General features: G+C 41.0%; 1 protein-coding gene across 1 annotated transcript in view; it reads right to left on the reverse strand.

Annotated features, from left to right (window-relative positions):
• Positions 1-12,784, reverse strand: part of LOC311064295 (polycystin-1-like protein 2) — a gene marked incomplete at its 5' end in the record, with an annotated part of 53,852 nt that overhangs the window by 22,384 nt on the left and 18,684 nt on the right. The window contains 13 exons of the mRNA XM_084084129.1: positions 47-276; positions 685-884; positions 2,316-2,462; positions 3,530-3,708; positions 5,335-5,436; positions 6,302-6,532; positions 8,064-8,254; positions 9,222-9,336; positions 10,338-10,451; positions 11,025-11,156; positions 11,797-11,914; positions 12,298-12,422; positions 12,496-12,645. Of these exons, the coding sequence (XP_083940255.1) occupies positions 47-276; positions 685-884; positions 2,316-2,462; positions 3,530-3,708; positions 5,335-5,436; positions 6,302-6,532; positions 8,064-8,254; positions 9,222-9,336; positions 10,338-10,451; positions 11,025-11,156; positions 11,797-11,914; positions 12,298-12,422; positions 12,496-12,645 (2,034 nt within the window). The remainder of the gene's footprint in view (positions 1-46; positions 277-684; positions 885-2,315; positions 2,463-3,529; positions 3,709-5,334; positions 5,437-6,301; positions 6,533-8,063; positions 8,255-9,221; positions 9,337-10,337; positions 10,452-11,024; positions 11,157-11,796; positions 11,915-12,297; positions 12,423-12,495; positions 12,646-12,784) is intronic.

The following is a 12,784-nucleotide window of genomic DNA, read 5'->3' on the forward strand; positions in this document are numbered from 1 at the left end:
CAACAGATCATGAAGCAACCAACATGAACCTATAAACTATCTTTACCTTGATGATGGTGTCTAGAGAGATGTCCTTGAGTTCCATTAAGGAGACGGGAGTGACCTGGTTTGGAGGAATGTTCTCCTGTTTAGTAACATCCGGCGGGGACTTACGACAAGATGTTTCTCGAGGACGAGTGTTTCTGAAGATGCTCACTATGATTAGATTAACTGGAAACATGATGAGTGAACTTTGGATTCCGACCATGAACTGTTGCAAGGTGAACTCGAAATGACCTGTAGTCAAACACATACATAGATACATAATGTACTTATATGTATATATGCACGCACGCACACACACACACACACACACACACACACACACACACACACACACACACACACACACACACACACACACACACACACACACACACACACACACACACACACACACACACACACACACACACACACACACACAGTACACACGCAAAATATCAGTAAATGTAAGAAGTGAAAACCACTGATGCAGCATGCACTCTATAAGTCTTCTATCTTTTTTCATTTGAGTTTTTTTCATCAACGATGACACAGACCGGAGGGCTGAAAACAATTACCCGTTAAAGCTATAAACAATTTGCCACGACAATGACTGAGTGCAACCCACGTCTCCCAGTTTAACTGTACTGTTCTCTATACCTAGGTCCATGGTCTGCTCAGACGGGTCAGTGGGGATTCCAAAGAACATGATGCTGGTCAGCATGGTGCAGAGGAGGAGGGAGAAGCAACAAGACACTCTCTGAACGCAGGTGAAAGAGCTGCCGGGAGGGCGACTGATCACAGAGAACCATAGGTGGCTGTCGCTGAAGTCCTTGGTTGTCTTCATAAAGAACAAATTGCTGGGGAAATTGTCACAGAAAATTGGTTGTGTGATTTGGAACACATGCTGCTACAGAATGGAAAGAAACTAGAAACTAGAAATCAATAAACATATTAAGGTAAAGTACGATGAAAAGTTTGAGGAAGCAAGCTGTTTACTTTTGTTAGGGTTAGGAGAATTTCCCCACTTTTTGGTGGATGTGCAATAAAATGGTGCATTTATACATGTATAGCGCCTTTATCCAAGGTGCTTTACAATGTGCATTATTACGTTCACTCATTCAAACACACATTCACACACCGACAGCAGAGGAAACCATGCAAGGCACCAATCTGCTCAAGTGGAGCAGTTAGGGGTTCAGTGTCTTGCTCAAGGACACTTCAACACTAACTCAGGGGAAGCCCGGGATTGAACTGGGAACCTTCCCGTTCTCAAGCAGCGGCTCTACCTCCTGAGCCACTGCCGCCTGTATAATAATAATGTAATAATAATAATAATTTCTAATGGTCAATCTATCTACAGTATAAATTCCAGTAATCTCTTGTCTGTCTGTCCTTTGCAAATCACAAGAACCATTAATCCGGTCAGATAATCATCATACTCAATAAGCGGTTCTCCAGAACCGACCAGGCTGCTCTAAATGAGCACTGCACTAGTAGGCCTATAGTCATTTGAAGCAACACAATTCCTCACTGCATGCGATAATTCAGAGCTCTTTAAGGTGTTTTTCCATTGTCAGATTATGATATACCTTGGGTTGTCCACATCCACATAGGAAATCGTGGGTGAACACATTAAGAATTGGATATGAACCTTTGGTAATATCAGTTAAAACTAGTTCTCTGTCCTCGCCTCATTTCAAATCACAAGGAGGTTTCATGAGCACAGAGTACTTGGGACATGCAGCTTCCAATCTGCCAAAGCTATTATTTGGATAGGCTATGGCAAAAACCTCAGTCAAGAAGAGGAGCCCTACCGGGGGTCTCAAATGACTTATTTGTTCCAAACGAGAAAGAACACAGCTGCGGTGTGTTCTTTGTATTCCGAGAAGTTCAATTACCAAGTGTCTTAAAACTTGGCTAATGTTGAGTAACGTCATCCTTAAAATTAGAAAAAAACGTAACCAGATAAACCCTATACTTAGTCAACCGCAGTCCCCTGGGCTCTATACCTGATCTCTATGGCGAAAATACATTAGTATTTATACTCATTTTGGTGGAAATTCCCCCCAGAACAAAGCCAACACATACATAACATAAAACAGTAAGTACTATTCTACACCAGTTTATATGGCCATGTGTATCTGTATTGTGTGTGTGTGTGTGTGTGTGTGTGTGTGTGTGTGTGTGTGTGTGTGCGTGCGTGCATGTGTGCGTGTGTGCGTGTATTCGTGCGCGTGTGTGCGTGTGAATTTTCTGTGCACAGCAGAAGCACAAGGACTATCACTCACCTGAACCTCTTCAAATCGATCTCCGTAGCAACAGGGAAAATCCTATCAAGCATGCAATCACCCATGTCTATGCCCAACCAGGAGTTGCACAGAAAAGACCATTTCTGCACGGTCTGCAAATCCTGCACCATGATCCTGCTCACATACCTGAGGAAAAAACACATGAGGCAGTGTCAAATCACAAGTATGAAGTAAGCATGCGTGTATACGCATAAGTAAGCAATATGGCCTAAACCTCTGTCCTTCTGTCCATGTGTCCGTCTGTCTTTGTAATTTCTTATCCACAATGCTTTGACCAGTCAATCTGAACTTGCACAAGGGCACTGAACATTGGCATATGAAGGTTTTTTGTTTCACTTTCAGTTTTTCACTTCCCCCAAATGTAAGCTGCTTATAAGTATTTCTGTGAAGTCTCACTCAGTTAAGTGGGTGGGGATGGAGGGAATGATTAACTGGAGCAGTGCCAGGGTTAATTGATCGGCAGCTCAATTGTGCTCTCCTCCTCTTAGCAATACGACTCAAGAGAGAACACCTGCAGAGAGAGAGAGAGAGCTGGCTCAATGGTACTGATTTAAACGCATAGCAGGTACTCAGCGAGGCTGCATGGGCAGCTGGGCTACACGTCGTACAGTATCGTATAGATATTGTGTGTAAATGTGTGCGTCTACGGTGGATTGATACTGTACAGGTACGTATATTGATCTGAAATTGTTTGAAGTTTTTCTTTACTTTTCCCCCATTTACTTTTTTTTCCGGCCAAGCTGAGAAAGAGATAAAGCAGACACCCCCACTACATATTGTATAACATTGTGTTGCAGATTTAAAAAAAAATCACACATTTCATAGATAGGTTCATAGACTTGTTTGACATACATTAACCTTTCTATTGAATGAATGAATCACAACGAATCACAAGCTCACAACGCCTCGCAGCACGAGGCGTTGTGAGCCTGTGGAGCTGCTATTTTCTGCTAATGTTCCCCATCACACAAAGATTTGGCAGACCCCCTGTGGTTACTTTAAGGACCCCCTGTTGAAGATCCATGGGCTATGATATCATGTAGTGCCAATTTATGTTTCAAGTCCGCATACAGTATAGTCGGGGTGCAGGCGGTGTGCGCATCCCCGGGTATGGCCTAGTCAATACCATTTATGGAACAATGGTCCTATTTTAAGATGTATTATTGCTTGTATATAAGCTACGGTATACGCACCAAGAAGGGTGAGCCCCTGAATTGTCATGCCACAGCCTGATGCCCTGCAGGTCTCCCAGGGAGAAGGGTGTGGTCAGCAGGAATATGTCGGCACCACCTCTCTCAAACACAGGCTTCTCTGGATCCGTTAGGTGGTGTGGTTCACTCTCTCCATCTACGCCCTGCAGAGTTACTGTCACCTATTCAAACAGTAGTCAAACACAAAGCTGTCATGACGTATCGGGTGGTGCAGCTCGCTCACCCAGTAAAAAGAATGTCAGCTAATGTTCATCTTAGCAATTAACGAGACAGTGTAGTATTTACAGCAGAGTTTTGAAGTAAGTGATAGGTAAAAAGAGACTGTAAAACCTACGCAGAAGTCATCAACGTGTCCGTGTACGGACAAATGTGTCCGACTGTCCGTGCTGGGCAAGACTTGTCGATGGCAAATCGTTGATTTAAAAACATGAATGAAAAACCTTTTTTTTTTTAAATGAATGTTCTTATTTTGTTCATGTAATGTGTGATGACTGTACTAACAAGACCCAGTTACTTAAATCCCAAACATGGAATAGACGTGGACCATGCTGCATTGATGCCTGTATGTATACAGCCAGTATACAGTGGCTGATGAGGCTTTGATTTTGACAAAGAGAAATTAAGAAGTAGGTATTCTAGTGTATTAAGTCTTTGTGAGAATAGTAGTGGAGGCAGGAGGCTGGAATGTTGAAAGTGTGTTCTTTCATGAACCAGTAGTTCAGAGGTACACCATCACTCAGCAGGCATACTATTGAGTGAAAAATACAGCGATGTGACAATGTCCACTCAAAACTAAATTAGGACTGTGTGAAAGCTACAAATGGATGAAGATGGAGAATTCTTTCTTTGGTATGATGGACAAAGTCCATTCAAAACTCAAAAAGGATGGAAACTTATATGGATGGAAACTTAATGGAATTTATATAGCGCCTTTCAGAAACCCAAGGAGGCTTTACAATACACAAAATAAACAAACTAGTTGCCAAAAGCCTGAGTAAACAAGAGACACTTGTGTGTATTGTAAAGCGCCCTTGGGTTTCTGAAAGGTGCTTTATAAATTCAAGTTATTATTATTATTTAAATAGAGAATTCTCAATTTGATGTGATGGACAAACTGTGCTCAAAACTCATCTGCTGTGTTCTTTTATGTTGATGTGCATGTGTCAGTGTAAATGTAGCAATGGAGCTTTTGTCAAGCTACCCAGCTAAATGGTGAAAAACATGGCTGAAAGTCCCATTCCCCACATCCAATGTGTGGTTTAAAATCTCTGATCAATAAAAAAGTCAGGGTCACGTATTTTCCTCCCCCAAAAAAGTCCCTAAATGAGATGAAATCTCAAACTTTTCCCTATCCATGCCCTCATTTAACATGCCAGGACGTATTGATTATGCCAATATGCTATGCCTGTAGAATCAAGCCCTCATTATTAGGGACATATTTGTGGGGAGAACAATACTCGACATGTACTTTTATTGATCAGAGATCGTTTTTTTTCGGAGGATTTAAACCACACATGGGACGTGTGGAATGGGACGCTGACAATATACTGTAGTGTGGAGAGAGAACCTAACCTAACCTGCTGGGTACTGAAACCTGAACACGCTGATCAACACGTTGCTTCACGTATCGCGTTGTCAGCGCAATAACCTCGGAAACGTCTGGAAATCTGATCAACTTTTAATACATAATGATAATGGTTGATAATCCATCTATCTACATATACATACAGTATAAGTCCAGTGCATAAGCATCATTACTTTCTTTTGTGGAGTGTCAACCAGCTAACCTGAGAGGAGGTGGAGGCGCCACGCCGTAGGCCAGTGCTGATGGTCAACATGTAACGGTACTCATCCATGGGGTTGTTGTCTTCTAGTATTGTCACCTTCACCTGCAAGACGGAAGCCACAAAAACATCACACAGTCTTCCCAGTGGCTCAACAGAATAATGGGCATCCCATGACCACACAACCTTTTGAGGCTATAGCGGTCTCATGGCAGGAAACCCTTTAGGCAGTAATTGGGTATGTTTGTTTGTTGCTTGTTTTTATCCTGTTTCGTAAAGCACTTAGTATTGCATTGAAACGGTTCAAGGTTCAAGGTTTCTGCGTACCTACTTTTGTTCTGGTTCTGCAAACATTGTAGCAGCAATAATAGTAGTAAACATATTGTACAGTATACATCAAGGGGGCAGTGTGGTAAAGCCTTATTTAAACTTTGGCCACTTGAAAATAGCAGATCTACAAGCTCACAACATAGCATAATAAGTACTTTTACTTTTGGTACTTTGAGTATATTTTGATGCCAATACTTTTGTACTTTTACTCAAGTCAATTTTGATTACTGGACTTTTACTTGTAACAGAGTATTTCTACTTTGGAGTATTGATATTTTTACTTCATTAAACATCGGAGAACTTTTTCCACCACTGACAACAGGGAGCATAGCAAAAAAAAGATAATAAAAACAAAACAAATACAAACCCAAGCGAGCAGCAGCATCAAAACAGTTTGACTGTGCAAAGCAGTAAAGTGCACAGCAGGGAGGGAAATTAAAGTCTTTAGATATGGACAGTGAATGGCTCAGTGAGTCCACTTTACATCAAAGCACAAACAGACACAGACAGACAGACAGACATAAAGAGAGAGAGACTCGAAAAATATAGAAGGGCCATTCACCAAAGGACAACATCTCACAATATTCAGCAATCCAGCTTCACAGCAACCTTGGCCCTGCTGTGCCAGACAATACCGTACCTTGGCTGAGTCTTGCGTGTCCTTTCTGCGCGCCCACACAACCGCGAGGAAGTAAGCCAGAAATAGAGCGCCGACAAAGCACACGACCACAGGGTTCTCAGCAAAGGTCCCGAAGAGTTCAGCCGTGCGTGACAGGTCGATGGGGTTGGGGGCGACAAAGAAGGAACTCCCAAACGAGGTCAGGTGGTTGCAGAGGCACTGAGTGACTAGATGTGTGGTCCGAATACCAACCTAGGAAGGCAATGAATGGAAAAGTACGTCTAGCAGTCAGTGTTGATTTCGTTGACTAAAACAATGACAAAAAACTTTTTCCACTGCCAAAAACTAAATGAAAACTAAATAAAAACTAAGCTATGATGACTAATATAGTGCCAAGGACAAGGAGGCACGCCTAGTAGTGGAGCATCCAGTGGTATTATAGCATCATGGCTTGGAATTTGGTCAAATCTGTCAAGCATAAGAAGGCACTGGTGTATATCATTATGTTTAATGAGACTGGGATGGCTACAAGACTGTGCGAGTCAATTGCCTTCAAGTGATGTGTTTGTTTTATGCAGTGCTGAACTGAAGAAGGCAGCTTCAAAAACATCTAGTTTTAAAGGCATTGTAGGGAGTTCAGACATAATCAAAGAAAAAAACTGTTGTCAAACACCGCCCCTCCAGCAGTTCTTTTCCCCGACCACCAGGGGGTGACGCAGGGCGGACTTTTTAAATGAGTCATGCCCAAAATAGGTTGCCTTATGCGGATACAATTCGCGGAAATGCCCGACCCTACGGTTCTCTGAATTTATATTTTTAAATAGGCTCTTTCATGATAAATTGACCACATATATGAAACTAAATTCTATCCAAACGATTTTTTAAAAGTAAATTATGTGCCTCAAAAAAGAAGTTTGAGAGCGTTTTAAAACCGAAAGTAAAAAGTTGATACGGGCACGGACGCGCACGGACACGCACATGCGTGCGTTAATTTACGACCCGGACATAAACAACATGAACATAAACAGAAGGGAAAATACGGATTTCAGACAGAGGACTGTGTTTCAATGAAGGAAAACACCCCAGCATCATTATATAGTGGCTGATAGAGGGGAGAAAATGCAAAAAATATATATATACATATTTTTTAAATTTAGGCTTAATGTTCCCTACAATGCCTTTAACCTTTATTAAAAGCAATCGGGACATAGTCTGGACTGTGAATGTTCCAAAATTCTGTATATTCATTTACAAATTGTTGCCTGAAGTTCATTATGAAATAGCTGAAAAATGATGTGACTTTTTTATTCTTCAAATTAATTTTTAAACAATTGATCTTTTGTCAATAACATAATAATGTGATAGGTAAAAAGAGACTGTAAAACCTACACAGAAGTCATCAACGTGTCCGTGTACGGACAAATGTGTCCGACTGTCCGAAATCCCAAACATGGAATAGACGTGGACCATGCTGCATTGATGCCTGTATGTATACAGCCAGTATACAGTGGCTGATGAGGCTTTGATTTTGACATAGAGAAAATAAGAAGTAGGTATTCTAGTGTTCTGTGCCTAGCATATAAGTCTTTTTGAGAATAGTAGTGGAGGCAGGAGGCTGGCATGTTGAAAGTGTTTGCGTGTCCATATGAATGAAAGGTTTTTGTTTTGTTTGTTTGTTTACCTGGCTGATAGGAAGGCAATGAATGGAAAAATACGTCTAGCAGACAGTTATAGCTTGAGCATTTTGCTGTTCTGTCGCCGATTTATATACTGCACCACCTACCCTGCAGCCATAAGTACTCCAATCCATTTCCGATTCATTCCAGTATTTACACTGAGCGGCAATGGAGGCGATGTATAAACTGGCGTTGACAGACTTAATTCCTGGTCCCACAATGGGCCGTACTACGAGATAGTGCTCTCCAGTGTTTCCTTTCAAATCCTTGGCATCCAGCAGCCAGGTGTATTTCTCCTCTGCAACACAAACACATTGCAGGCTTGTGCACGCACTTGCACACATTTTAATGTCTTCTTATATGCATCTTTCACATGTTTTACTTGATGAGGGCAACTGTAATTTCCCTCAGCACTCGATAAAAAGGGCCTGGAAGTAGGCTATTTCTATTCTATTCAAATCATTCCATCAAAAAGACGTCTGATCACGAAAACACATATTTGAAAATAATTAGTAAATAATTATCACTCTCTCAACACACACACACACACACACACACACACACACTCACAAAGCCAGTTTTCTAATGTATTAAACACTTAAGCCCTATATATACTTCACCGTGCGACATATAACGGAAATGCCCAAACTACAAGCTCACAACGCATTCCGATGTGACTCATTCATTGTGAGTCACATCTGCTAGTTTAGCTGTTTGTGGATTTTTTTTGGAGGATTTCAGAAAATGTGTGATGCCCGGCAGTGGTGGAAAAAGTACTCAATTGCTTTACTTAAGTAAAAGTATCAATACTGCAATGTAGAGATACTCCGTTACAAGTAAAAGTTCGGAATTAAAAATGTACTTGAGTAAAAGGACAAAAGTATTGGTATCCAAATATAGTTAAAGTAACAAATGTAAAAGTACTAAAATGTTTGAAAATAGCCATGGTATAAAATAGGGCTGAAGTGGTTAATGCATGTTTTATAATGCAATAATTTATATCTGCAAAGTAACTAGTAACTAAAGTTGTCAAATAATTGTAGTGGAGTAAAAGTACAATATTTGCCTCTGAGATGTAGTTGAGTAGAAGTAAAAGTATATAGACAATTGGAAATACTCCAGTAAAGTAAAAGTACCTAAAATTGTACCTAAGTAAGGTACTTGAGTAAATGTACTTAGTTACTTTACACCACTGATGCCCGGGTGAAAGTGGTATTTTATCAGTATGTTATCTCTACCAAGCTGTAAACAAAATGATTTATCACCTTGTGTCTCTCCCTGATGAGGCATCTCAGTCATGGCCACGTACTTGGTGTCAGTGGGATAATCCCCGTGACCCAGATAGAGTTTGAAGGGTAGAGGATCCACTGAGGGTTCCATCTTTAAAAGAATACAAGTATGGTTAGAGACAGTTCCACAACAAAACCTGACTCTTCTGTTTTTGTTTTGTTTTTCTTCTATCAATACTTTGTAACCAATATTTAAAATAAAGCCTGACCGATCTTTGGGTCCGATGCCGATTTAGAAGAGTCCTCGATCATTGATGTTTTCTTTTGTCAAAAAGTGCAACATCTTTTCTAACTGCAGGTATACTACAACTCTTAGTTCTTTTAAATGAAAGCTAAAAAACATTTCTATTTGCCGCTGCTTTTTAATGGGTTAAAAAAAAAATATATATATATATATATATATATTATTTTTATCCTACTTTCGCACTGTAATTTTATTTAAATCTTTTTAATTATTTGTATTAAATTTAAATGTCTTCATTTTGCTGTCTTAATACTTATAATATTATATTAGTCTTAATATATTATAATATGTAAAGCCTGTTGAATTGCCTTGTTGAAATGTGCTATACCAGTGGTCCTCAAAGTGGGGTTAGGGGACCCCCAGGGCCAAGGGGTCCTTGAGGGGGTACCAGGGGGTCCCCAGCAAAATGTGTTAATATAGCATCAAAACCAGTTTAGGTCTAGTGGGAGCTTGTACATCGGCTATTTGAAAATAGACGATCTACAAGCTCATAACACGTCACACTCCGATGGGTTGAGAACTCGTAGATCAGCTTTTTTTAAACTAGAGGCCCTCACACACACACACACACACACACACACACACACACACACACACACACACACACACACACACACACACACACACATACACACACACACACACACACACACACACACACACACACACACACACACATACACACATACACACACAGTAACATGGTGTGTTGAAATGGTAAAATGGGGTAATGTCCTAGTTTAACACGGAATCATTTCTACGGTCATTGATGAATATGAGCACATGTGCAAACACAGTATTATAACATTCATTCAATATTTAACATGAAGATTAAAATGTCAAAGAACCTTTAACACCAGGCTAGTGTCAGATGAAGTAATGTTAATTTTCATCGTGCTGTAGTTTCGCAGATCCAAAAGGGTATTGTTCACCTCCATCTCCAGAAGCCTTGGCAAGAAAATCTGTGGACCATGCAAAATGCCCCAAAAAAATAAAAATAAAACATATTTACAAGGCATTGTATTTGAAGATGTAAGTCAAGAATGGCAAGAGTCAACATGAGGATCGTATCAGGGACATACTGTAGCAGAGTGGTGGTGGTGTTTAGTGTCACAAAATGGTATATTGAGGGTTATGGTTCTAGTGGCCTGAGGTTCCGATTCTACAAAATGTCTTCTAAATCCTAACAGTTTTTTGAAAAAAACGTATGTGGCTATGTCAGTGGTTTTCAAACTTTTTAATGTCAAGGACCCCAAAATGTATATGTATTTGGCCGCGGACCCCCATCTCAAAATATTTTGTACCAGGGACCCCCAGAAGCAAAGATTTGAGTTAAAAATGTTCGCTTTAAAACAGTATATATTCAAAGATTTGCACAAATGTTCTCGATTTTTCTTGTATAGCTTGTATATCTGCTATTTTTGAATAGCCAAAGTGTAAAATAATGCTTTTTAGCTCAAATCAAAAAATTCAGCCATTCGGACTGAGACACATTTTGTCTGAAATGTCCCTTATCAAATAGAATTCCTAAATACCTCAATATCCTCCGCCAGGTTCTCCACAGGGATGCTTGAGCTGTCCTCTCTGGTGAGGGACAGAGCACCTACTACACCACTGATGTTTCCACTTTCACTCCAGGAGAAAGGGTTCTTCTTCAAACTTAGCATCTGGAAAGAGGGAATATAGGGTATACGTTTCTCTCACACTTCTGTAACCCCCTGGTACATGGGTGGGTGTGCACGCACGCACGCCAGCTCAAGCATCACTGTTTAATTAAAGGACACTGTGTCCCCCCACTATTCAGTCCAGCCAAAAAAATAAATAATAATAATAATAATAATAAATAATAAAATCAGTCCAGTCCCCCGCACCTCGCGACCACCGCGAGCGCGAGGCGAACCGAATTAACCGAAATAACCCCCCAAAAATCAACAAACCCACCCGAAATAACCCGATTTTTTTGGCGCGTGCGCACGGTCCACATGCACGCACGCATGTGTCCCTGATGTGTCCCCCCAGGTCATATTCCATTCCGGCGCCCCTGACTGTCGCACACACACACACACACATACACACACACCAGATGCTAGCTAACAAGGACACTTTAGGGCAGATAATGAGGGGTTGTTTCTGTGCTACAATACATCTACACACACGGGCGTTTCAAATATGCAGACCACCTGCTCTCTAGACCACTGCTGAGGAACACACACACCCACACACACACACACACACACACACACACACACACACACACACACACACACACGCACACACACGCACACAGGCACGCACGCACTTACTTACTCTTACATCTACTGGATCATCTGGAGGAATTATATTAGAAGGTAGGTATGGAAGTGAAAATCCAGCAGATGAATTATGAGGAACGGTAAAATCGGTCTGTAAATTTGCCGGAGCCACTCTGGGGAGAAACCCACACATATTAGACACTTATATTAAAGGTATACTTTTATGCTACAGTCTGAACTGTAGCATTCTTGGATTATTCCAGAACGGAAATTTACATTCTTTCATTTGCACTTTGGCTTTTTAGTTGTTTCTTCAAATCAATGACCAGGAACATTAAAAGACACCCACTGGTTTTAATGAGAAATACTTTCTGGGGTGGCTGAAGCACAATGGACCCATTTCACATTCTGGCAATTTGACAGTTAATTACAGCTTTAGGCTACAGACGTCACACCTAACTTTTTTTTGCAGTGGTTTTCAATGGGAACGGAGCGTTCTCACACGGAAAGCTTGAGGGCTCTATTGTTATACAGTACCTGCGAGCGCTTGACTCACCTCTTGACAAACACATGAATAAGACCTTGATGAACAACGATTGCCTTCTCATGAACTTTTGTCCCTCTTAACAAAGCACTCTGGATGTGGTTCATAGCCCCGAGAAGGTCATCGGTGATGCTTTTCTGTGAGGGACATGTTATTTAGCAAAGGGAAAGCGCCAACTACTCAGTATTCAACACCACCGCCAACACTCACATCTGAGGCGTAGCTCAGGATATTGCTTGCAGACTCCACAATGGTCTTGGATGCATCAAGCACTTCTTTCTTTCCATCTTCCCCATCCACGGGCTGTGAAAGGTCACGAAGGCGTAAGCTGAGCTTTTTAACCAGTGATGCTGCTTCTTTCTGTTGGTGAGGGACAACATGAAACAACTATTTAGTAAAGATGCCATACGGTTTATCCTCTCCTGCTTTTCCTCTAAGCCAAATGTCTTTGCTGAAAATAGCCGATCTACAAGCTCACACTGTAAATGTGCCTCTTTCA

Source organism: Gymnoscopelus microlampas, assembly GCF_963454915.1.
Source record: "Gymnoscopelus microlampas genome assembly, chromosome: 17".
Classification (NCBI taxonomy): domain Eukaryota; kingdom Metazoa; phylum Chordata; class Actinopteri; order Myctophiformes; family Myctophidae; genus Gymnoscopelus; species Gymnoscopelus microlampas.